General features: G+C 52.7%; 2 protein-coding genes across 6 annotated transcripts; one reads left to right on the top strand and one right to left on the bottom strand.

The window, feature by feature from the left end:
* Window positions 1–1619: 1619 nt before the first annotated feature.
* Window positions 1620–20552, top strand: VPS4A (vacuolar protein sorting 4 homolog A). Of its 3 annotated transcripts, XR_005360206.1 has the most exons (12): window positions 1620–1780; window positions 5225–5336; window positions 5421–5568; window positions 7039–7100; window positions 7219–7338; window positions 7811–7967; window positions 8510–8658; window positions 9001–9082; window positions 9306–9525; window positions 11713–11853; window positions 14573–16867; window positions 19879–20552. XR_005360206.1 is itself a non-coding variant. In XM_038538486.1 (11 exons), exons 1-11 carry the CDS (start codon window positions 1760–1762, stop codon window positions 12671–12673), a joined length of 1314 nt encoding a protein of 437 aa, XP_038394414.1. In that variant the 5' UTR covers window positions 1620–1759; the 3' UTR covers window positions 12674–13450. The 3 variants fall into 3 exon arrangements, 2 of the variants coding, with proteins under 2 accessions (XP_038394414.1, XP_038394415.1); XM_038538486.1 differs by lacking the exons at window positions 14573–16867; window positions 19879–20552 and adding an exon at window positions 12572–13450; XM_038538487.1 differs by lacking the exons at window positions 14573–16867; window positions 19879–20552 and adding an exon at window positions 12572–13450 and having other exon boundaries at window positions 1624–1780; window positions 7042–7100.
* Window positions 16315–25541, bottom strand: COG8 (component of oligomeric golgi complex 8). Of its 3 annotated transcripts, none has more exons than XM_038538484.1 (5): window positions 25131–25540; window positions 23494–23701; window positions 21857–22684; window positions 19874–20042; window positions 16315–16860 (listed from the first exon to the last, which is right to left on the bottom strand). In XM_038538484.1, the coding sequence occupies exons 1-5, from the start codon at window positions 25511–25513 to the stop codon at window positions 16703–16705; spliced, it is 1746 nt and encodes a 581-aa protein (XP_038394412.1). In that variant the 5' UTR covers window positions 25514–25540; the 3' UTR covers window positions 16315–16702. The 3 variants fall into 3 exon arrangements, with proteins under 3 accessions (XP_038394412.1, XP_038394413.1, XP_038394411.1); XM_038538483.1 differs by lacking the exon at window positions 16315–16860 and adding an exon at window positions 18444–19010; XM_038538485.1 differs by lacking the exon at window positions 19874–20042 and having other exon boundaries at window positions 25131–25541.
* Between the last annotated feature and the right edge of the window lie 12 nt (window positions 25542–25553).

The raw sequence follows: 25553 nt of genomic DNA, 5'->3' as shown, positions 1-25553 counted from the left end.
TCTTGAGTGGGAGCCTTTGCTGACCACCTATCTTGGGCATGTTGACTGTTAGACCCTCACATAGTACATGGATTTTCACACATAGGCTTCCACACGCTTATTATATCATCTTTCCTGATGAACATCATTTTTTTAAAGATTTTATTTATTTATTCATGAGAGACACACACAGAGAGAGGCAGAGACACAGGCAGAGGAAGAAGCAGGCTCCATTCAGGGAGCGCGACGCGGGACTCCAGGATCACACCCTGGGCTGAAGGTGGCGCTAAACCACTGAGCCACCAGGGTTGCCCGAACATCATTTTTCTTCTCAAACTGTAGGCTGCCCTAGAGCTGTTTTGATCATTGCATCATCCCCAGAAACTAGCACAGATGCACTATACTGAAGTTCACTAGGCTGAAGCCCCCAGCCCCAGCCCTGGAAGTATAAGGAAACCACTTCCCTGGGGCACCTGGCTATCTCAGTGGGTAGAACATGACTTTTGGCTCAGTCGGTTGGGCATCTGTCTTTGGCTCGGCTTGTGATCCCAGGGTTCTGGGATCAAATCCCACATTGGGCTTCCTGCTCAGTTGGAAGTTGGCTTCTCCCTCTACCTCTGCCTGTCCCCCTGCTTGTGCTCTTTCTCTGTGTCAAATAAATAAAATCCTTAAAAAAAAAAAAAAAAAAAGACAGAGAGAGAGAGAGAGAGAGGCAGAGACACAGGCAGAGGGAGAAGCAGGTTCCCTGCAAGGAGCCTGACGTGGGACTGGATCCTGGAGACCCAAGATCCTGGGTCAGAAGGCGGTGCCAAACCGCTGAACCACCCAGGCTGCCCTAATAAATAAAGTCTTAAAAAAAGAAAAAGAACTCTTGATCTTGGGGCTGTAAGTTCAAGCCCCATGTTGGGTGGAGAGGCTACTTAAAAAAAAATTAAAAAATTAAAAAAAAAGAAAAGAAAGAAAACCACTTTCTTAAAGAGAAAAGTAGAAGGATCAATATTAAAAAACAAGAGCTAACTTTAGACAGAACCACTAGCGTCATAATAATAGTTAACAGAGGAGGTGCCTGGGTGGTTCAGCCAGTTAAGTATCTGACTCTTGATTACTGCTCGGGTCATGATCTCTGTGTCCTGAGATCAGCCCCACTTCTGGCTCTGCGCTGCTCAGGGTCAGCTTGAGATTCCCTCTCTCCGTCGGCCCCTCTCCCAGCTCGTGCTCTCTGTCTCTCAAAACAATAAATTACCGGAGACTGAGTCCCCAGTGTGGGATACGCTGTTGACGTTAACCAGCTAGCTCATTTATTCCCCTGAAAAGCCTGACAAAGTAGACACTAATTATTAGTTTAACCCTATTAGGGGTCAGAAACCCAAAGTTCTAGGAAGTTAGGTTTACTGTGCAAGAAAAACTGTCCTACAGGCGGTATTTTACTAGAAACGGGGTCTCGGGCTTGGGGTTTCTAGCCTCCCGGCCCCTGGCCTCGCCCCGCCCCCGCCCCGCAGGCCCCGCCCCTTCAGGCCCCGCCCCGCCCCGCCGCCGCGGGGGGCGGAGCCTGCAGTGCCAGCCGTGGCCGCCGGGGGGCAGCCGCGCGGCTCAGGCCCGACCGCTCTGGGCCGCTCTCCTCGCTCGCCCTGCGACTCGGCTCCGGCTGCGAGCGGACGCCCTGCCCGCGCCCAGCGCCCACCGCCGGGCTCCGCGCCCCCGACCCAGCCGCTCGGCTCCCCGGGGCCGGACCGAGGCCGCAAGCAGCGCCGCGGGGTGTGGGGCCGACCCAGGAGATGAAATGACAACGTCAACCCTCCAGGTACCTCGGGTCGGCCCGGCTGGGTCTCCGGAAGCCGGAGGAGGCGCGGCGCGGCCTGCGGGGCGGCGGGGCGGGCGGGCGGGCGGGCGGCCTGCTCGGAGCCCCGGGCCCGCGGCCTCGCCCCCGCCCCGCCGCCGCCTCCCGCTCCCACGCGCCCGGGCCGCGGGCTGCCCCCGCCGGGAGTCCCGCCCAGTCCCCTCCGCGCGGCGGGGCCGGCCCAGCCCGGAGGCCGCCGGGTGCCGCGGCGGGGATCAGCGTCCTGGGGCGGGCGGGCGCCGCCCGGGACCCTCGGCCGCGCAGTCGGGCCGCCTCCCGCGGCCTCGCGTTCCTCCGTGCGGCCGGCGACCCCTCCTGCATCCCCCGGCTCTCGCCCGGCGCTGGGGTGGCGCCCCCTGCGAGCACGACCGACGCGTCCCGAGGTGCGGCCGCAGACCTGGGCTTCGGGCTCCCTCTGCCCCTCGCTCGCCCTCGCCCTCGCCCTCGCCCGTGACCTTGGGCCAGCCTCGGGATCTCGGCACGGCAGCTGTCCTGTCAGCGGAGTGGGGCGGCACCTGTCGGGCACCTGTCGGGCACCTGTCGGGCACCGGGTTGCTGTGACGGGGGCCCTGGGCTGAGTGCTCCGGTAAAGCGTTCTTAACACGGTGCCCAGCGTACAGCCTGCGAAGGAGGCGGGCGAGGCTTCGCGGAGGAGCGGGCATTTGGCCGGGCCCAGAGCGACCCGCGGCCTTCGGACGCCTGAGGGGGAGGAAGAAGTGGGACGGAGGCCGGAGCGAACCGGGCCCCCCGGCGGGCCTCCGCCGCGAGTGCTCCCCTCTTCCGGGCCTTCCTTGACTCGGCCCGCAGACCCACCTGCCCAGTTTTCCCTGTGAGCTAGGAATGTCTTCACGTTGCTAGTAAAAGCTTCGTTAAGGGATCCCTGTGACGCTTAGTCAGTGAAGCCTCCGACTCTTGATTTTGCCGCAAGTCATGATCTCAGGGTTGTGAGATCCGGCCCCGCACTGCTCCACGCTCAGCAGCGAGTCTGTGTGGAGATTCTCTCCTTCTCCCTCTGCCCTTCCCACTCACATCTCTCTCTCTCTGTAAAATAAATAATCTTCTATTCCTCTAGTTTCTGTCCCTATGGATTTGCCTATTATGGGCATTTTATTCATTCACTCATTCGTTGGCTTATTCATTTATTTGTTAAAAGATTTATTTAAAAAATAAATATTTATTTTTTTATTTTAGAGCGGGGAGAGACAGAGGGAAAGAGAACCTCAAGCAGACTCCTCGCTAAGCACAGAGCCCACTCCAGGCTCGATCCCATGACCCCAAGCACACCAAACGAGCAGAAACCAAGAGGCCAATGCTCAACTGACTGTGCCACCCAGGGGCCCCTATTCTGGGCATTTTAAATAAGTGGAATCATACAATATGTGGTCCTTTGTGACTGGCTCCTCTCACTTAACATAATGTGGTAGGTTTTCATGTTTTTAAAAGGCTGGGAAAAGATATTTCATGACACGTGAAAATCATGAATTTCAAATTTCAGCATCTATAAATAAAGTTTTATTGGAACACATTCCTGCTCCTTCATTTACTTTCTATGGCTGCTTTTGTGCTACAGAGGCGTAGTTGAGGAGTTGCTACAGAGATTGTATGGCCAGGAAAGTCTAACCTATTTACCATCTGGTCCTTTACCGTTTGCCAGCTCTTCTGTTAGCACATCTTCCTTACCCTTGTCCTTCATGCTCATCCCTGCCATATGTGTTACTAGAGATGCTGCAGGCTGGCAGTTTTATTCATCACCTCACCCTTGTGTTACACATAATTCTTCAACTTGCAGCTCAGGCCTCTTGCCGGTGAAACATTGTATGCACTTGCCAAAAAGATCTAATGTGCTCTTAGGTGCATTAATTAATAAAGTATCTGGAAGGGAGGGGGGCAGAGTGTACCTTGAGTATTGTCTGAGCCCTGCTTTCAAAAGGACAGACCCTAGCAGGAAGGCATATAGAGTGAAAAAGTCCAAGGAACCGGGCATGTTTGTTCTGGAGGAGAGAAGCCACAAGGGACAGGAGAATTGGTTTCATTGTCTTATCTGAAGAGACATTATTGAGGGAGAGTAGACCAGAGAAGCTTGTTTGAGCTAATCATTGAAGTTTCTGGGCTCCTGGCCATCCTGTATTTGTAGGTAACAGAGGTAGCTGCGCTTGAAAATAGTAGCCAACACTTTTTCACCTTTCCTACCCTCATCAACCTGGTGAGTTCATTTATCATCAGCCTGGCCTAACCTACTCCTGTTAGTTTCGTAGAGCTAGCTGTCCTTCTGAGACCTCTTGCTGTCAGATGAGGAAGGGCTGCACAGATGCCTGAGCCCTGCCAAGAGCTCGTCAGAAGGTTTATTGTTTGCTGTGGACGGAACTGTGTGTATACATTGGGATCTGCCGGCCTGGTGTCTAGTGCTGATCAGCTTGAGGAGGATAATTTTGGTAATGCTTCCTGGGTTGGTGAAGCAATGGTTTCTAAAACTGGGTATGTAGGTGTGGGGCAGCTGCCTGAAAGATCCAGCATGCTTTTGAGTTCAGTCTAGAGCACAGACCTATAGGATTTGTGAGATTCACAAAGATATGCTCACCCAGTTCTTGGAAGATTCCATAGGATTACTCTCTTCAATTAGCACATATATGTCTCTGGAGTAAGCAAACCCTTTCCTCCCTCCCTCCCTCCCTCCCTCCCTTCCAGAGAGCGCATATGTGCCAGTGGGGGGAGGGACAGAGGGAGAGGATCTTCAAGCAGACTCCACACTGAGCCTGGAGCCTGATGTGGGGCTTGATCTCCTGACCCATGACCTGAGCCGAGACCAAGAGTTGGACACTTAGCTGACTGGCCAGGCTTGCCAGCAAGCGCTTTTCTTACTAGAGCTACTGGTATACTGACCCATGTGTCTAAGCATCCCTTCCTTAAGTAGCAAGTTTAGGAAAACCATCTTCTCTTTTCACCACAGAGAAGCAGGTTGGGCCAGTAGGAGGTCGAGATCCCTTTGGTCAGTCTCTTAGAAGGGCTGGCTCTTCTCTGGCCTTTATGCCGAGCAGCACAACAATCAGTTGGTTCTGGTGTTTCCCCTTTTCCAGGCAGTGGCCCCACGGCCACTTTTCTTTCCCTTGAGGCAAGGAACAGAAAGTGGATTCTCCCCTTGAGCCTTAATCTGAGATATTTGGTCAGGTTTCCACGTGCTGAGATCCAGAGCGAAACTGAGAAGGAGCTTGCTTTTAACCGGATGAGTGTATTGTGAAGAGGGCTGCTGTCTTTTAAAGCTCCATTTCAAGGCCTTTGTAGTTGACGTTGGAAAACAGACCGACATAATGGTGGGCGACTAACAGATCTGCAGGGTTCCTGCTGCCCTGGGACCCCAAGGGCTTTTTGGGTCTCTTGGGAAGCACTGAGGTATTTGCTCTGCCTTTCCAGAAAGCCATTGATCTGGTGACAAAAGCCACAGAAGAGGATAAAGCCAAGAATTACGAGGAGGCACTCCGGCTCTACCAGCATGCCGTGGAGTATTTCCTACACGCTATCAAATGTGAGTCACACGCAGGGCCCTCCGTGGCCGTAGAGCCCCTGCCAGGGCAGGGTAGGTACACTCTCTCCAATTCCCCTTTTGCAGATGAGGCACACAGCGACAAGGCCAAGGAGAGCATTCGAGCCAAGTGCATGCAGTACCTAGATCGGGCCGAGAAGCTGAAGGATTATTTACGAAACAAAGAGAAGCATGGCAAGAAGCCAGTGAAAGAAAATCAGAGTGAGAGCAAGGGGTGAGTATGGAGGAGTGGAGGGCCCGGCTGGGACCAGAGACCCCACGAGCATGTGTCCTTTGTAGGAGTCGCTGCCATTCTTGGTGCTAATGCGGCCTTCCTTTGGGAGAATAACACTCGTACCGGGGATGATGCCCCAGCTGCCTCTGTCGGGCACTGTGCACACTATTTCCTTGGATGGGATCTTGTTGGATCCACACAGGAGAGCTGTGAGTGAAATGTGAGCCAGCAGGGAGGTTGCAAGCCTTGGATTCCACAGTCGGGCTCTGAGGGTATATCCTAGTGCTGCCACTTCCTAGCCATGTGACCATGGACAAGTGCCATGACCCCCTGTGCGTCCAGGCCCCTCATCTGTAGAAGAAAGATAACGCGCCTTCCCACCCAGCGTTGCTCTAAGGAGCAAGAGATGGTGCGGGTAAAGCCCTGAGGGTAAAGTGTGGCGTGCAGTAACGAGGCAGTATGTGTCAGCTGCTGCTGTGATCAGAGTTACTGTCTTCATGTGACAGATGAGGCAACAGACTCAAGTTCAGAGATGGCCCAGGTCACAGAGCTGCACTTGATGGAGTCTGGTCCCACACCCAGGGCTTCTGTTTCCGACTCCAAAGGCAGTGTTTGCTCTGCAGCCTCTCTCCTCACATTTGTGGTTTGCCTACCACACAGATGCCAGGGAGCCAACGGTGTCCTGGAGGCGAAGGGGAGGGTCCCAGGCAGGAGGGTCGTGGATGGAGCAGGAGAGGCGGGTGTGTGCCACCCCACCAGTGGTGGGAGGCTCTGCTCCCGGGTTGACAGGGCTCCCCAGAGAGGGAGACATACCCTGGGAAGGGACAAGGAATAGGCAGGAGGTTAACATCTCTGAGAGGGCCAGAAGAGTTTTAAGGATGGCAAATCGCTTGTCCCATTAGAGGTTGGCCCTGGGGGGAGACCAGTGACTATGTTCCCTTCCTTGGTGCCCCTCTTTAGTCTTATACTTCACCTCTTCTCTGAATCACAGCCACTTGATATCTGGTTGTGAGTCTGTGTGAGAGGCCAGTGACAGCTCCGGTTGCTTGCCCAGCTGTTCCTGAAGTCCAGCCAAAGTACATGTCCCCCATTAGCCTTCTAGAGAGGGCACACATCTCCATTCTTACTACCTTTTACCTTTTTTTTTTTTTTTTTAAGATTTTATTTATTTGACACAGAGAGCACAAGCAGGGGGGAGAGGCAGAGGAAGAGGGAGAAGCAGACTCCCCGCTGAGCAGGGAGCCTGATGCAGGGCTTGATCTCAGGACCCTGGGATCATGACCCGAGCCAAAGGCTGACGCTCAACCGACTGAGCCCCTCAGGCACCCCTATTCTTACAACCTTAATGAAGAAACAAGGGTGGGTGATGCAGGTGTTTCCTGGAGGATGTGGACGTGAGTGTTGTGCTCTCAGAACCTCCTTGTCAGCTGCCTCTTGCTTTAGCATGTCATCTTCTGTCTCCTTTCCCAGCAGTGATAGTGACAGTGAAGGGGACAACCCAGAGAAAAAGAAATTGCAAGAACAACTGATGGGTAAGCGGCCCGAGGCCCCGCGGCAATGGGAGGGAGAGATGTGGTGAGGGCCCCCCGGAGGGTCAGCTCAGACCTATCAGTTGGGCTCCAGGTCAAAGGCTCTACTTGCCTCTTGCAGGTGCTGTTGTGATAGAGAAGCCCAACATTCGGTGGAATGATGTGGCTGGGCTGGAGGGGGCCAAGGAAGCCCTCAAAGAAGCTGTCATTTTGCCAATTAAATTCCCACACTTGTTCACAGGTAAGGGTTGAGCTGCTTTCAGCCCAGATGTGAAAACAGCAGGCTTCCGAGGAAGCCAGCTCAGGGCTCCCCCTCTGAAGGTGACCCGGAACAGGTGGCCACTCAGCTCTTTGCCCTCAGTGGGCACTCGGGCAGGAGAGGCCTCAGGGCCGATCATCACAGTCATCTGCTCTGTGCTTCTCTCTGGTGTCAGACACCTCTGCGACTAGAACTTTGACTTGACTGTCCCAGTGGGTGAGTAGGGTCAGTGCCAGCTGGCGTCACTTTGCAGGGTCTTGGGGGTCTTGAGCCCAGGGCTAGGAGCCGGTTCTCAGTGGGTAATTCAGTTCCCTTTATTTTTGCTGCCAGGATCGGTTGTCTTGTAGAACCTTTCTCTTCTGGTCGTACTTATAGTAAATAAGTGCCTTTGGCTTTTTTCTCTTCCCTTTCCCCAGTTAGGAGGAAGCTCACCTCCGATTATTCTTTGTTGTAGGCAAGCGTACGCCTTGGCGAGGGATACTGCTCTTCGGACCCCCTGGCACAGGGAAATCCTACCTGGCCAAAGCAGTGGCCACGGAGGCCAACAACTCCACCTTCTTCTCTGTGTCCTCCTCGGACCTGATGTCTAAGTGGTTGGGGGAGAGTGAGAAGTAAGTCAGCTGCCACACCTTGCTTCCCTGCCCTTGAGCCACCGCCCAGAGGAACTGCTGCTGGGTGTCGGGGGAAGCGGCCAGCAGAGGGGAATGATGCCAGCTTCCCCGGGTGGGACGCTGTCCCGACAAAGACTGCTGAGACTGAATGGGAATGTGGGAGAGACGTCTTCGTACAGGAAAGGGAAAGGCAGTCACGATCTTTGGGTATCAGGCAGGTGTCCTCTATTGGGGACTTCGTGTGGTTTAGTTATTTTCCACACCGACTCCCATTTTGCAGAGGATGACATTGAGGCTGAGTAAAGGGGGATGTGACTTGTCCTAAATCCAGAGCTTATGAGTGGGGCTGCCGCCAAGGTGGGCTGCTTCTCGTGGCACAGTGCTGCCGGCGGATTTGTGATGCCCGCTTCCTTGGAAATCCAGGCATGACTAGAGTCTTGACCTGTCTGTGGGAAGGGCAGGAGAAGCAGTGACTGGGCCCCTGGCTGGGGTGGGTGTGGGTGTGGGTGTCCTGATCCCGGCCCCCCTTGTCACCTTCACAGGCTAGTCAAGAACCTGTTTGAGCTGGCCAGGCAGCACAAGCCCTCCATCATCTTCATCGATGAGGTGGATTCCCTCTGCGGGTCCCGCAATGAAAATGAGAGTGAGGCCGCCCGAAGGATCAAAACGGAGTTCTTGGTTCAGATGCAGGGTGCGTGCCGGTGCTGGCTGCCCTCCCGGCTCGCGGTCCTCCCAGAGCCAGCCGGGCTCCATTATGTAGCTGCAGCTGGAGGGGATGGGCCGTGGGGCGGAGGGAAGAGGTCAGAGAAGCAGTTCTCGGCTCCCTCTCCACAGGCCTTTGCCCCCCAGCCCCTGCCCTTCCCGAGGCGGCCAGGGCTTCAGAGAAGGCTCTTGGCCCAGCAAAGCTGGTTGTTGCTGGTGGCACAGCGATGGCCCCAGAGCAGAACACACAAAGCCCCTGAGGTGCTTCCTACAGCTGCTCCCTAATCCTGGCAGGTGTTCTGAGTCAGCGTCTGTTTCCCTTTCTCCACAGGGGTGGGGAATAACAACGATGGGACTCTGGTTCTTGGTGCCACAAACATCCCATGGGTGTTGGATTCAGCCATTAGAAGGAGGTGAGTCTTCCCCAGTAGGAGCCAGGGGCTGAGGTCTTTCTCCAGCCATAGTCAACCTGCTGCTGGCAGTGGTGCAGCCTGACTCCGTTTCCCTGGAGGCTTCTTCATATCTGCATGGTGAGCAGAGCCCTGAGTGAGGCAGCTTCTGGAGGGCCCCAGAGCCCCTCTCCATGAAGACTTATACCGTCTCTTTTCAAGTCCCGCCATGTGCTTGGCTCTCTAGGTTTGAAAAGAGGATTTACATCCCACTGCCCGAGGAGGCTGCCCGTGCCCAGATGTTCCGGTTGCATCTGGGGAGCACTCCCCACAATCTCACGGATGCCAACATCCATGAGCTGGCCCGGAAGACGGAAGGCTACTCAGGTGCCGACATCAGCATCATTGTGCGGGACTCCCTCATGCAGCCTGTCAGAAAAGTTCAGTCAGCAACACACTTCAAAAAGGTGAGTGCGGAGGCACCCGGGGGCTCAGTTGGTTAAGCATTCAACTTTTTTTTTTTTTAAGATTTTACTTATTTATTCATGAGAGACAGAGAGAGAGATAGAGAGGCAGAGACACAGGCAGAGGGAGAAGCAGGCCCCACGCAGGGAGCCCGACATGGGACTTGATCCCGGGTCTCCAGGACCACGCCCTGGGCTGAAGGCGGCGCTAAAGCGCTGAGCCACCCGGGCTGCCCAGCATTCAACTCTTGATCTCAGCATGGGTCTTGATCTCAGGGTTGTGAGTTCAGGTCCCACGTTGGGCTCCACACCTGGTGAGTGGGCCAGCAAGGAGTTGCTTAAAAAGTGTCACAGGAATGGGGAGATCAGCTTTCTTTGCCAGTTCCTTGGCTGCTCAGGTGACATGTTTGGTCTCCTGGAGAACCAAGGATAAGTACAAGGGAGCCCTCTGGTTTGCACCTGCTCTCTCCTTCCTTGTAGTTCTTTTGCTCAAATATGTCCATCTTGGATTGTGTGAAGCCAGAGGACATGGCACTGTGCCACTCACCCCTGCCACCTTCACAGTCAGCGCTGTGCTGTCATGTGGGGACCCCACTCAGTGTCTGAAGAGTGGTGGGTATAGAATCACCCTCTCTAAGGTGGAACTCCTCTCACACCTCGTATCTCTGTCGAATGTCTGCAGAGGGTCCTATTATGTGCCTTGTGCTGTTCTAGGACCCGGAGAGACATTTGTGACCACAGCAGACAAAAGTCCCTGACCTCTAGGAGCCTCATCTCTAGTTGAAAAGATACTCATTTCTTTCTTTCTTTCTTTTTTTTTTAAGATACTCATTTCTGAGAGAGCAATGAGGGGGATGACAGCAGGGGATGGAGTCTGGTGTCTCTGAAGTTTGGAGTTGGGTGGGCAGGTTGTATTCTTTAAAGAAAAAAAAAAAAAAGATTTAAGAGAATGAGAATTCCAGGGAGACAACCCACTGAGCATGACATAAGGCTTCATCTCACGACCCTGAGATCATGACCTGAGCCCAGATCAAGAGTTGGATGCTTAACCGTCCAACTTGGCTGAGCCACCAGGTGCACTGGGGAAAGTTGTATTTTTTTTTTTAATCTCATATTCTTTTTTTTTTTTTTTTTTTAAAGATTTTATTTATTTATTCATGATAGTCACAGAGAGAGAGAGAGAGGCAGAGACACAGGCAGAGGGAGAAGCACGCTCCATGCACCGGGAGCCCGATGTGGGATTCGATCCCGGGTCTCCAGGATCGCGCCCTGGGCCAAAGGCAGGCGCCAAACCGCTGTGCCACCCAGGGATCCCTCATATTCTTTTTTTTAAAAAAAATATTTATTCATGAGAAACAGAGAGAGAGGCAGAGACACAGGCAGAGGGAGGAGCAGGCTCCACTCAGGGAGCCCAACGCAGGATTCGATCCCGGGTCTCCAGGATCACACCCCGGGCGGAAGGCAGCGCCAAACCGCTGAACCACCCAGGCTGCCCTTAATCTCATATCCTTTCTACCTTCTGCCCCACCCCTACCTTTAAGAGAGAAAGTTGAGAACTGGAATGGGGGGCAGCAGGGAGGGGCAGAGGCAGAGGGAGAGAACCCACGCAGGCTCCATGCCTGTTGTGGAGCCTAACACGGGGCTTGATCTCACGGCCCTGAGATCATGACCTTAGCTGAAATCAAGAGTCGGGTGCTTAACCCACTAAGCCACCCAGGCGTCCCAAGGCAGGTTGTATCTTAAGGGATAAGCCACCGCAGGGGATGTTTGAGTCAAGAGTTGAAGGAAGTGAGGGAATTAGCTTTGGGATATTTGGGAGGATGTTACCAGTAAAGCAGACTGTGGTTAGAAAAACATTTTTGGCGTCACTGCATTTGTGGTGAGATTGGATGGAGTTAATGAGGAAGGGGAAGCTATCGACATTTTGGGCCACAAATTGAGATTCTAGAGAACAGTGCCTAGAATAGCATGCTAATCACAAACCTCTGAAATCCCGCTTTGAGCTGCTTTGACTACCGGCCCGAGAGTTCTGCAGGATTCATTCTCTTCTCAGAGTGATGACCTAGAAAGCCAGGCATGCATTCATACCCTACCACGACCTTCTCTTCAGGACTCAGAAGTCTGAGGATCCTGTCCCTTCCCCAAGCACTGAGGTGCAACCCCTCCAGTCAGATTCCTGGTTGATTTCAGGTCTGTGGCCCTTCCCGCACCAACCCTAGCGTTATGATCGATGACCTCCTGACCCCATGCTCACCAGGGGACCCGGGGGCCATGGAGATGACTTGGATGGATGTCCCCGGTGACAAACTCCTAGAGCCTGTGGTTTGCATGGTAAGTGGCTGGTTGGGAGAAGGACTGCACAGAACCCAGAAAAACTGGGGTCTTGGGTCTAAAAATAAAAATAGGCTTCTCCCCTTCTTCGTCCTGGGCTGTTGTGGCTCCTCTGAAACAGGGAATGGCCTTTGGGGCTCTGGATAGCTGGGACTCCTGCCATTAGACTCAGTGGGGGCCCAGGATGAAGGCCGCAGCACGAGCATTTATTTTCTTCAGCGAGAGTAAAGGCCAGCTGGTGCGACTACATCATTCCATGGGTTTGGCTTGTGAGTGGCCATGGAGGCAGCGAGCATCTGTTGGCAGTTTGTTTCAATGCCGTTGCATAGGGAGCCTAATGGGACTGGGCTTGCCCCTCCTCATCCTGGTTTTGCTGAGGGTCTTGCCTGCCGTGTGTGGCAGGTGTCTGCCGATGTGGCGGGTGTGCAATCAGAATGAGCTTCTCCCAGCAGTTAAGAGATGAGGGGAGCTTGGATTCTTTCAGATGAGAAGTAGGCCTGTTCAGACGACATGAGCTGCCTTAGGAGGGAAGAGCGGTCCTGTCACGGGAGACATTCAGGCAGGAGCCAGGCAATCAGAGGAGCTTTGCATTTGGGGCTGGGAATGACCACGAATGCAGGCCTCTTCCTGCAACACCACATGGGACTGCGACACAAGGAGGCCTAGAGCCCTGCCTAGAGCCCTGGCTGCTCCTCAGCTCGTGCCCTTGTCTTTGCAGTCGGACATGCTCCGGTCTCTGGCCACCACTCGGCCCACCGTGAATGCAGATGACCTCTTGAAAGTGAAGAAATTCTCAGAGGACTTTGGACAGGAGAGTTAAAAATTTCTTCACTTGGTGATGGTGAAGGTGGGAGGTAGATTGGGGTAATAAATCCACGGCACTCCCCAGGTCAGTGGCCAGACAGGGCACTGGGGCTCATCTTAACGTCACTACAGCGTCCCCTCTGCTGTCTGGCCGCCAGCCGGGGAGCATAAAAGAAGGGCCTCCCTGGCCACAAAGACACAGAAGCACATTCGGCACTGGGTGGAATACTGGTTCTTCCTACTTCCTCCTCCTCCTCCTCCTCTTCTGGATGCTCACCAACTCCTTGTCCTGCCCCTGTTTTTTGTTTTGTTTTTTAAACCTTTCTTTGTTCCCCTAAATTAATGCTGCTTGGATTTTTGTCTTGTTTATAAATAAAATTAAAATCTCCCAGAAGCATCAAGGAGTAGGAGCAGCCCGCACTGTGGGGTTGTTGCCGACCTTCAGAACGGCTTGCCAGGCCCATCCACCTGTTCCTTCTAACCCGGGTTTTACTCTTTGTGAACACTATGACTGACGCCCTGGGTCGCCAGCCCAAGCCCTGCCTGTAAAGGCCAAGAGTAAAACCAAGCTATTCCCAACCTCCCAGGTCAGCATCCTGGGCTCTGTGTCCTCCCTGCGAGAGGAAAGATGGGTTTTGTGAGCACAGAGCTGTGGAGATCAGAATGAGTGAAGGCAGTCAGGTGGGTTTCACTGCTGCCTTTTCTTCCCTCTGAATGTGAGAACACCGAACCCCGCCACTGCTCCTGGCTCTCTGCCCTGGAAATGGGCTAATAAATCCTTTTCCCTCTTGAGCCACTTGAGTGATCTCATCTTTGGTTATTCTCTGGGGCTCCCTGAAGGCCATACTTGCTTCCATTAGAAAGACCCCCTGGTTCTCTCTCTGCACCCTCCATCAGAGGAGGAGGGTATTGCCACCTACTGCAGTTCCCAGGCCTGACCTCCAGTCAGGTTGGCAGACCCCGACTACCCCTCCCCCCAAGCCTTGTAAATGTGGCACCTGGACAGTTCTTCCTGCCGACTGGGCCTGTGGGCCGGATGTGGCCTGTAGCTGTTTGGTTTGGTCTGTTGGCAACACTGAAAAGTCAAGAATTGATGTAAAAATTATCTGGCTTCTGGGAGATTAGGTGGTGCTGGGCCTGTGTCCCCGTGAGGCATCCAGTCAGCCACAGCCTAGCAGGGGCTTCCCTGCTCAGAAGCAGAACAGGCTCTCCGGCTCACGCATCCCCACGTGGTCAGCTTCCCTCTTTCGGGTTGCCTGCCTAGCCCCTATGGCCATTAGAATTTTTGACTCCTTGAGACCCTTCCAAGGCTCTAGAGTTGGCAGCCCTAGAAATGCTGTTTGAGTAGCAGACTTGATCCTTGACTGCTTGCATATGAATACACAAAAGGCCTGGCATCCGGTTGGTACAGCTCCCCTCCCCTTCCAAAAGCCAATATTATTGCTCTATGTTTTATTAAAACCCAAATTGTCCAGAACTGATGATGTGGCCAACTCTTAGATCTTGGTAGCTTTGCACTGTGGTGTTTCTGATTTGGTTAGGAATGGGTGCTGAATTCAGGCAACTTTTGCTGGGTTCTTTGAAGGGTCGGGCCCAAGTGCTCCTCTCCAGGGTGGAGGCATTAGCCCTGCCTCAGTACCAGGTGCCTCGGCAAGCCTGGCCTCCAGGTGACACCTGCGTAGCAACTGTGGCTAGCATCTTGGGCACGCAGGCGTCCCATGGCTCTCGCTTTAGTTAGGTGCTCTCAGCCACTAATTACTATTTAAACACCGGATTAGAAGTTGGCATAGGACACTGTCCCACTCGTACTATTTCATTTTAGTCACTTGTGCTTTCTTATTCTACCTCCAGTCACCTTTACTTGAATCAGGTCGTCGCTTGCTTTATTTTTAAAATCTTCCTTTCTACTGCTTAGACACCTTGACAAGTCACAGGAGTTAACAGAAACTGGAGCTGCTGTGGTTCGTCTTCATGGCTCTGGTCACGGCTGTTACCGATGTCATGCCTCTCCATTCCTCTCTCCACCACCAGTGACAGGAGGCAGGGCGATGAATGTCCTCTTCACACGTGAGGCTGAAGTAACCTCAGACTGATGTGTGCCCTCACCATCTGTGTTAAACATGGCTCGTAGGTGCAGAGGAATTTCCTGCCCTAAGTGCTAACCCTGAAATTCACTCTTCCCTACTTGGGAATTATGTCCTAAGCCTTCTGTCTCCCTTGGCTTTCACTTTGGTAGTTGACTTCTAAACTCTCCTTAGCTCAAGATGCTGACTTGTGCGGTGTGGTTATTGTGGCTGATACATCTCCCTGGGGTGGGCAAGGTTTTATTAGAAACGCAGATTTGTTGCCTTGAGCTATACATGTAGTATTTAGTTGGACAAATCCTTCCTCCTAGATGGATTTGGTTACACTAGTAAACCTCACATTGTCAGCAATAGAGTTTCAGGCTTTCTCCAAGGTCTACCCTGAACAACCACATACCCTTGGGCCCCAGGTCAGGAAGCTGCAGGCAAATGTTACTGATATACTTTACAAAGGCATCAGTAAGGACAGTTAACCTCAGAGCACTCTGAGGAAGCATCAGAATATTCTGATGCCACCCTGCAGGAGCTTCTGAACATTGTCCAAGGTCCTGGAATTCTAATTTTCATAAGGATCGATGCTTTTTTAGTCTAAATGAGTTTTCTACAGACCTTTCCCAGTGGCCGAGTATCCAACCTCACCTTGGAGCAGTGCTGGCTCCTGTTCCTTTCCAAAGTTTAATGCAAAGAGAGCCAGTTCCCTTTTACTTGACCTCATAGGCCTCCAGATGTGTCCTATTTAGAGAAAGCCATACTGGGTTTGTTTAGTTAACCACTGTTTAAAACAAGTATTTTCCTAAACAACTTACTGAACTTTCTACATGGCTACTAGAACTTGGAGGACTTTGGTAAGAATACCTGTGTTGCAAAACAACAGAAAAATGAGGCAAGACCAGTATCTAGACAAATTTCCTCACCTCTTGCAAAGCTCTGACAGTATCTTTTTTTTTTTTTTTTAAAGATTTTATTTATTTATTCATGAGAGACAGAGAGAGGCAGAGACACAGGCAGAGAGAGAGGCAGGCTCCATACAGGGCACCTGATGTGGGACTCGATCCCGGGTCTCCAGGATCAGACCCTGGGCTAAAGGCAGCGCTAAACCGCTGAGCCACCCGGGGCTGCCCGCTCTGACAGTATCTTAAGGCTAATCATTGGTCAGCATGCTGCTAATTTATTTTTCCAAAATAAGTGTAGTGACCAGGAAGCACAAGTTTTGCTTTGTTTCTAATTGTGATAGGAAGAGGTTCACTGTTCCTCAACTCTCATCCCTCCCCTAGCCCTGATCCATGACCTCTGCCAAAAGAATGAGCCAAATCAAATAGCAGCTGCCCAAGAGATCTCTGCAGGAAAATCGTCTCCAAATCTGTTAAAGGCAGAAGGTGGAGACCAAAACTGTGAGCCTGTAAAATGTGTGGGTACTCATTTGCGTTAATATTATTATTAAACACTTCTATGAACTGTGGCCATTCTCTTCTGTTTCACTTACACAAGCAAACTATTGTCCAAAGCAAAGGACTCTGCAGGTAAGACACACAAGCCCTTTGTAAAAATAAAAACTCAGTGAAGATGGTCAACCATAGTCTTAAGTTGCATTTTTAAACAAAAGTCAGCTATTTTTGGACTATGTCATTACAAATCTTGGCTTTGGGGTAGATTATACAGGCTATGAAATCATGTCTACTAAGAGTGGTTATTTATCTGCCCCACTTATTACCATACAAAATCATTGGGAAATGTCTGCTCTTTGGGGGGGTTCATTTTCTTCTCAAGTTGAAAGCATTATTTTGTCCGTGGCTGATTTCAAGGCAAACATTTTTGATCTATTCCTCCAGCTTGGTGTGGCAATGTATTGTTTTCTGTCAGAGCCAAGCCAATATAAGTTGATATCAGGCAAGCCATGCCCAGCTCAAAGCCCAAGTGTTTATGTTTTGGTTTCCAGAATCTTCAGATGCAGCAGGAAAATTTTAATCATTCACCTCCATCCAGTGGATGTTTGTAAATGTCTTGCTGTCCATTTTGTCAATGAACAGGCAGCCCTGCAAGTGGTCCATCTCGTGCTGGATGATACGGGCTGCCCATCCGCTCGCCTGCCACACCACCTGCTCCCCTTTGGGGTCCAGCCCTGCAAAGTAAGTTACAGCCTGGGTAAGGATATGCTTAACTGGGTCATTTTTAATTTCCTTACCTTTTCCCTGCCTCTGGCTGTTCCTGTTCACAAGAGGCAACATCAGAAAGGAACGTAGACAGCAGCCCCTGTCCTTCCCAGAAAAGATGCCTCAAGTCTGCCCACTACCAAGCACTCCATGCGGTTCTAATGCTGACAGGTTGCAGGACTTACTAATGGGTCTGAGGTGAGAAAGGGTCTTCCTAAGGTGCTTCATTTCTCAACAGTCCTCCCATTTCTGAAGTCCTGCTGATTTACTTCAGTTTCTCAAAGTATTTCAACTTGGTACAGTGGAAGATAAAGGGATACCGTTTACTTTCTGACCTGGACCAAGCGGCTTACTCAAGAGGAACAATCCTCTCAACTGCGGCAACAAATCCCATTCCACAAAACATCCTGTGGTGTGACAAACCAGGAATGGCTTATCACCCTGGGCCAGGCAAGGCTGGGCCCCACTTCCGCCCTTCCACCAAGAGGGATCCAAATGGTTAAACAGTAAATGTGCGTGAGACAGCAAGTGAGAGGGCACAGGGCAGGGGACCTGGTGGCAGGTAACATCGAAACTAGCCCACGTTCCCAGCCCAAGCTACACGCCACAGACGAGCTGGCTCTGCTGTCCCCAGCCTCCATCCCCATAGGTCAGTCGTGAGTCACATCCACTCCAGGAGCCTGCACTTCCACAGGTCTGCACCTTAACCGGAGCTTTCCGAAAACTTGCCCGAGACCCGAGGTCGCCGCCTCCGTGGGCTGGGGTAGAGGTGCACGCGTTTGCCCAGCCACCCCAAGGCCACCGCCACTACCCCCCTCTTCCCCGGCACCTGAGATCTGCACGGCCTGGAAGCGGGGTACGCAGGCCAGGAAGCCGGCGACGCTCTCGCAGCCCTCAGGGAAGGTGACCCGGCGGCTGTCCAGCACCCGCAGGCTGGGGTTCACCACCACGCGCAGGGGGAAGGGCTCCATCTGGCGGGTCTCGCGGAGGCGCGGCGCGCAGGCGCGGAAGAGCGCCTCGGGGAACTCGAAGGCCAGCACCTGCAGCGGCACCCCGAGCTGGGGGGCGCTCAGGCCCACGCAGTGCCGGCGCCGCATCACCTGGACCAGCCTCTGCACCAGCCGCTGCAGTTGGGGGCCCGCCAGCTGCGCCGGCTCCACCGGGGCCGCCACGGTCCGCAGCGCCGGGTCCCCGACCTGGCACACGTGTGGGTACGGCGGCTCGGGCGCGCCCCGCACCAGGCGGCGCACGTAGCGCCAGTACGACCGCTGGCGCGCCGGACCCTCGAGGCCGTCCCGGGCGGGCGCGGAGCTGCAGGCCCGGCCGCCGCCGCGCGCCGCTCCCCAGGCCCACGGCGGGGCCCGCGCCCGCAGCAGCCCCAGCAGCAGCCCGGGCCCCATCGCAGACGCCCGGCCGCCGCCGCGGCCCTCCCCGGCCCCCGTAGGCCGGCGCTCCCGCCGCGGGGGACGCCGGGACGCGCAGATCGCGCGCGCCTTCCGGGACGCCGAGCGCAGCCCGCCTCCGTGACGTCACAGCCTCATTGCGAATTCCGTTTTTTTTTTTTTTTAAGATTTTATTTATTTATTCACGACAGATGGAGAGAGGCAGAGACACAAGCAGAGGGAGAAGCAGGCTCCATGCAGGGAGCCCGACGTGGGACTCGATCCTGGGTCTCCAGGATCACACCCTGGGCCGAAGGCAGCGCTAAACCGCTGAGCAGAATTCGGTTTCTTACTGTATAATCAGCCACGTGTAGGCGGGACCCAGAGGTTCCCCCTCTCATTCGTTGTCAGCCTCCCCTCGGGGCTGTCCCGTGCCCCGCGAGTCCCGCCTCACCTCCCCGCGGACGCCGCGGGGGGCTGGGGCGCGGGTGAGGTGTCCCCGTCAGGCGCCTCCGCCGAGCCCGCGGGCTCCTGCGCACCGTCAGGGTGACCGCACCCTGCGGCCGTGGCCTCCGGGCCCAGGCCCGACTCGGCGGGGGGCGCCGGCACCAGCTCCTTGTCCTCCAGACAGAGGACCAGCTCTCTCTTCGGCAGGAGGAAGGCCAGAGGCTCCTGGACTGCGGCGAGGTTCACGTGTCCAAGGTTTCCGTACTTGGAGAGCTGAGCGGGTGGAACGCCTAACCCGGGGGGCAGAGAAAGTGAAACAGAATAACGTTTCAGTAAATTTAAATGCCGATGTGTCCCAGGGAAAAATGTGATGGACACAATTTCAATATATTCCATACAGTAAACACGCGAGACTGAAGGTAATCCGGAACAGCACAGTGGAGGGTGGCCTCCCTGAGCCTGTATGACTGTGTGTGTGACCCAGTGACTGCCCTGCTGGGAGCTCTGTACCCCCGCCCTGGCTTGGAGAGGTGGCACAGGGAAGGGAAGGCAGACTGGGAAAAAGCTTTTTAAAACACCTTCTCTGGACATTTCATATAAATAGAATCATACAACATGTGGTTCTTTTGTGCTTCCTCCACTTAGCCAGATACACACCGTGTTGTATTATTTCATCGATACGAAATGTCCAGAAAAGGCAAATCTGTTGTAACAGAAAGCACATTAGTGGTCCCCAGGGGCTAAGAGTGGGCCTTGGAGAGTGACTACACGGGGCGGGAGGGAGCTTTCTGGGGTGATGGAAATGTTCTAAAATTGGATGGTGGTAATGCTGTATATCGCTCTATAATTTCTAAAAAACAATTTTACAAATTGGATGAATTGGGCAGCCCCGGAGGCTCAGCGGTTTAGCGCCATCTACATCTCAGGGCGTGATCCTGGAGACCCGGGATCGAGTCCCACGTCAGGCTCCCTGCATGGGGCCTGCTTCTCCCTCTGCCTGTGTCTCTGCCTCTCTCTCTCTCTCCTGTGTATTCTCATGAATAAATAAATAAAATCTTAAAAAAAAAAAAAAAACAAATTGGGTGAATTATTTAGTATGTGAATTATATCAATAAAAGTAGTTTTAAAAGCTCTTTCCCCTCCTTTCTCTTACCTAAGGTCTGTGCTATTTGAGCTGGTGGAAAAAGGACTTGGAGACAGCGATTTAAATAAGGAACAAGGTCTTCCAGGAAGACAGTGCAGAACTGGACAAAGAGCTCCTGCTCCCCGGTGCTGAAAGCAGCCTCTTCTGCCCGGTGAAAGGCCAGGATCACTTTGGTTACCTAGAAGATGGAGGCACCATGAGGAAAGTCACACCAAACAGTACCCTGCATTACTGTCTTGTTTAGATTTAGAACTGTGGCCGCTCCCCACAACTCTGTCACTTGTCTGGTGTGTTTCTGACCCAAACCCAACTTGTTCCATTACTGGCGCACTTATCAGTTCCTGTGCAAGAGCAGCAAGAGTTTCTTGATTCCTACATGATCTGGACCAGAACTATACTGGATCCAGAAAAATGAAGCAAAACTATAAAAGGTTTCTCCTGAGTAAGGCCTCTGAGGTTCCAGGAAGCTAGACTGTTAGAAAATTATAAAAGAACACAGAAAAGAAGTTCCCATGATGGGGGACATACAAATTACAGAGCAATCTAACTGACATTATAGATGGATATCCTAGTGACAGAGTTAAGAACACAGACCCTCTCAGGGGGTATGCTACACTTCCTGGTTCAAGTCCTGGCTGTGCCACTTGGTTCTGTGACTTGCAAGTGATTAAACACTTCATGCCCTCTGTTCCTCAGTTTCCTTATCTATAGAGTGGGGCCTGCAACAGGATCTAATCTTAGGGTTGCGAGGATCAAGTCTTAATAGGTATAAAGTATGATGAACACAACCTGGCGTGGAGTAAATTCTATATAAGTTATTATATATATATATATATATATATATATATATAATATAAATTACCAATCCCTGAATTTCAATGACTACAAAGTTTCAATGCTCATGCTTTCTTCCTCTTACAGGAGGCTATTAACAGATTTTTGGTTTTTGGTTTTTTTTTTTTTGAGTAACACAAGTGGGAAAGTTTATTAAAGCAAAAAGTACACTCTTGAGATATGAGAGCGACCAAGCTCAAGAGAAAGAGATCTGGGCCCAGAAAGATTTTATATAACCACGTCACAACTGCCACCTGGCTGACGGCAATTATAAGATACCATAAGTTGTAAGAAGCATCCCAATATCTAAAGGTTTAAATATGTAAAAATGTGCACGATATCATTAGTTGTATTTCTTAGGTCTGTAGAATCCTAAGATGGTTCTTATGACTCCCATCCCCTTGCATCCACTCCTTTGTGTAATCCCTTCCCTTGATTAGAGGCAGAATGTGTAGCTTGTTTCTAACTCATATAAAATCCAAAGGTGAAGGATTTTGCAGATGTAATTAAAGCCCCTAATCAGTTGACTTTGAATTAATCAAGGGATATCCTTGGACCCAACTTAATCAGATGAGCTTCTTAAAAAAAGGGTTAAGGACTTCCCTAAAAGAAGAGACTCACACAGGAGAACTGTTCTCCATTGGCGTTTAAGAACGCCACTGGCGTTCTCCATTGGCGTGAGGTGACTTCTAAGACCTGAGGGCCTTAAACCTACAACAGCAAAGAACAGAAACTTGCCAACGTGAATGAGCTTGAAAGGGGACCCCAAGCTTCAGATGAGACTGCAGCCTGGCCAACACTTTGACTGTAACCTTGTGAGATCGTAAGCAGAGGAACCAGGACTCCCAATCCAAAGAAACTAGAAGATGATAAATGTATGTGTATGTTGTTTTAGGCTGCTATGTTTGTGGGAGTTTGTTATGTAGCAGTAGAAAACTAATACACTACTGAATCATTATTACAGGTGAGCCACTTCATGAATTGTTCTAGGTCCCATGATGGGGGACTAACCAGAGCTTCTCAATCAGAAAAATCTCCAAAACCCCACTAAGCCTCAGTCTGCAACCACCTATCACATGGACTGGCTTATTTTTTGCTAAAGTCTGGCCACCTGTTACCAAAGAAAGCCCCAACAGAGAGCCAGCAGTATGTGCTCACCTTGGCAAGGGCATCCTCCAGGACCCTCGTCACATCCTGTGCCAGGGCCACAGGGCAGCAGAGGCGCAGATCATTGAAGGCAACCAGAATATTGTTGAGGAAGCAGGCAAGGGGTGGGAAGTCTAAGAGCACCATGGGTGGCTGCAGGGTCCCCGGCTGAGTGACTGGCACGGCAGCAGGCAGGTTACTGCTGCCCAGGATGGCGGGAGCGGAGATGAGGGTGTAGGAATTCATTTCATCCTGGAACTTCTCCACTGCCTCCTGAATTGCCTTCTGAAAAGTGCTGATGGCTACCCGCTGGAAAACAGGAGCCAACTGGCCCCGGAAATCAACCCCCACCCGGCTGAAGGACAGCCCAAAGTACATGCACTGACCCAGCAGAGAGTCTAGACGACCACCTATCCCCCTGTGAAGGTCGGTCTCCAGCACCTGCAGGAATTGTGACACTCTCTGTAGCACCCAGCCATAGAAGATGGCACTCTCATCCACAGTGTGCTCGCTTGAGACAGGGGGCAACAATGGGTCCTCGTCTGAGAATATGGCACGGTACTGAGTGATGATATCGAACAGATGGACACGGCAGGCCTCAATGGTTTTTGTGATGTGGAAATAGGGATCATCATTGGGGATGGCAGTCAGGATGGAACGGAGCCAAGCATCTCGGGCCTGAAGAAACTTCACCCTCAACTCAGCCTCTGTGAAGATATCCATGCACCGCAGGAAGCCAATGACACGGAGGCAGGCAGGGAGCTGGATGTTGGTCCTTAGTTGCTGGATCAGCTGGCTCAGCATCAGCTGCATGGACTGGCGCACTTCGTTCACAATGCCCTGACAATATAGGGGCTCAGTCACACCACACTGGGAAAGACACTTCCGAGACCCCAGTCCACTACTACCCTGAATAGTGATCAGCATGCCCACTGCTTTCTGGATACATGAAGACATAGCTGATGTTACAGGCTAACCAACAAAGATCTCATCTGCTGTGGCCAGCTGGAATTATTCACTGTGGCCTACAGGCCGTTTGGTTCTCCTCCCTCACCTGCTCCCCAATACTGTCCTCTTGCTCACTGCAATCCAGTCGCACTGCCTGTCTTTATTTTTCTTTCCTTTCTTTTCTTTCTATCTTTGTATTCCTTAAACACTCCCAACTTGTTCCCTCCTCAGTCTGCTATACTTGTTCCTTTCACTTTCTGGTTTGCTTTTTCCCCACATCTTCGTATGGGCAGCTCCCTCTCATCTGGGTCTCATCTCTCCAGCAGAACCTTTCCTGACCGCTCTACCTGGGGTACCTCACCCTAGTCTTCTACCCATTCCCTAGTTTATTTTCTTTAGACACTTACCATTATCTGAAAGGATCATATTATTTATTTATCAAATGTCAGTTTACATTCATGAAAGCTGGGGCCTTGTCTGCTTTTGTCTCATTGTCTCCCCAGCACCTAGGTCAGTGTCTGGCAGGTGATTACTACTTATCACTTGCATGAATGAATCATGTTCAAGCCTGCCTGGCTGGCAGAAACCAATATGAAACATGCAAAGTTTCCCTAAATTTTCCGCCTGAAGGTTCAGTGATGACCACAGAATTACTGATTATAAGAACATGAGTTCCAGTCCTCTGGGGGCAGTCTGGCTACCTGGATGACAGGGATGGAGGAGTACTTCCTTTCCAGTCGGCGTACATAGGCCGCGAGCTCCAGGGCCTCTTCATAATAGCTGTTCCGGACACAGGTATCCATTAGCTGAGGAATCTCCAGGATTTCCAGGATTTCTGTGTGCCGGTTTAGAGTCAGGGTGTTCATCCGGCGGTTGGAGCTGATCTCCTCAGCCTCTTTCACAAAGTTTCTAGTAAACAAGAGAATATTGGTCGCTCACTGCTCTACATCCAAAACTTAGCTACAATTACCAAGCATTTACGGTGAACTATGATTTAATCTTCACACCAAACCTGTGATGTAAGTACTATTTATTACCCTTGAGGCAATTTTAATCCCAGAGAGGCTAGGCAGCTTGTCCCAGATCACACAACTAACAATAAAAATATGTGAACCCAGATCTGCCACTTAACTGGCAGTGGCAAGGTACTCAGGCTCTCTGAACTTTTTCCTCATTGGTCAAATAGTACTAGCACCCACCTCATAAGGATGGGAGGATTAAATAAGATGATGTATATAGCATCAGCCGCCGGGCTGGGGGCGCGGGCGCGGGCGCGGGCCTGGGGAGCCACCGCAAGGCCGCTAGGGAGGCCGGCAGCCGACTTCCGCTTTAACACAGAACCTGACGCACAGTAAATGTTAATCTTAGCTACTTTTTTTGTGATCACTAACCAGCTCAGAAGCTACAACCTTACCCTCAAGTTCCCTCAGTCTCTTAGGCTGCTGTTCAACTTTTATTTCCAGTCTTCACTTCTCCGTAATTGCAGAGACCTGCTTTATGAGGCCCCCCCACCTATTCTGGAGGAAATATCCAAGGACTCAAAACTTGAACTTTTATCCTTAAAGGCTGAAAAGCAGAATTAATGATAACAGGCTAAGGATCTAGAGAGGCAGAATGTGGCTTTAAAAGGAGAGACTTCGGGGATCCCTGGGTGGCTCAGCGGTTTAGCGCCCGCCTTCAGCCCAGGGTGTGATCCTGGAGACCAGGGATCGGGTCCCACGTCGGGCTCCCTGCGTGGAGCCTGCTTCTCCCTCCTCCTGTCTCTGCCTGTGTGTGTGTGTGTGTGTGTGTCTCATGAATAAATAAATAAAATCTAAATAAATAAGTAAAAGGAGAGACTTTTTGATAATTGCTACTGCTCCAAGTGGAAAGACTTTGTGGTCAGCCTTCCATCCGTGAAGCTCTGGGCCGGCCTGCGTGTGGACTACGGCAGGGACGTGCAAGGTCAGCTACGTCCGGCCCAGTGGAGGTGCTTTGCGCGGCTTCTCTCGTACGAGGGTCACAGGCAGAGGGAGAAGCAGGCTCCCTGCAGGAAGCCCGATGTGGGACTCGATCCCGGGTCTCCAGGATCGCACCCCAGGCTGCAGGCGGCGCCAAACCGCTGCGCCACCGGGGCTGCCCCCGACTTGGAAGCTTACCAGCCGTGCCCCTAGACGATCCCTCGGCTGTCCCAACGTCCTCATACACGAAATGGGCATAACAGCACCTACCTCGAAAGCAGGCGCGCGGTTTAAAGGAATTTTTTAAACGCTCGGAGGAGAGCCCGACCCAGGGGAAGCGCTAGGGGAGCGTCGGCTACTCCAGTGGCTACAAGCCCCGAGGGCCGGGCCCGCCGCACCTGCAGCTCTGCTGGAAGCTGGGCAGGCGGCCGAGCAGGCGGCCGAGGGACGACTCCACGTCGCCGAAGAGGCGGTGGATGCGCTCGGTGCACTCGGCGCCGCGGATGAAGGTCTTGTAGTTGGCGAAGGCCAGGTCGCGCGTCTGCTGCAGCAGCTGCGCTCGCTCCTCCGCCAGGCGCTCGGGCTCGCGCCTCAGCCGCTCCAGCCCCGAGCCGCTCAACTCCCGGAGGTAGCGGCCCACGTCGGGGCGCTCCCGCCACTGGGCCTCGGGGAAGCGGTCCCGGAACAGCGACGCCAGGAGCCCCTCATCCTCCACCTCCCCGAGAGCCGCTGCGGCGGCCGAGGCCGTGGCGGGCGAAGCGACCGTGGCCGGCGCCGCCATCTTCCGGCAGCAGCGTCACTTCCCCTCCGGCCCAGCGGGG

Source organism: Canis lupus, chromosome 5 (genome assembly GCF_011100685.1).
Source record: "Canis lupus familiaris isolate Mischka breed German Shepherd chromosome 5, alternate assembly UU_Cfam_GSD_1.0, whole genome shotgun sequence".
Classification (NCBI taxonomy): domain Eukaryota; kingdom Metazoa; phylum Chordata; class Mammalia; order Carnivora; family Canidae; genus Canis; species Canis lupus.
The sequence above is the reverse complement of the archived record's forward strand: the minus strand, read 5'-3'. Positions and strand labels throughout refer to the sequence as shown.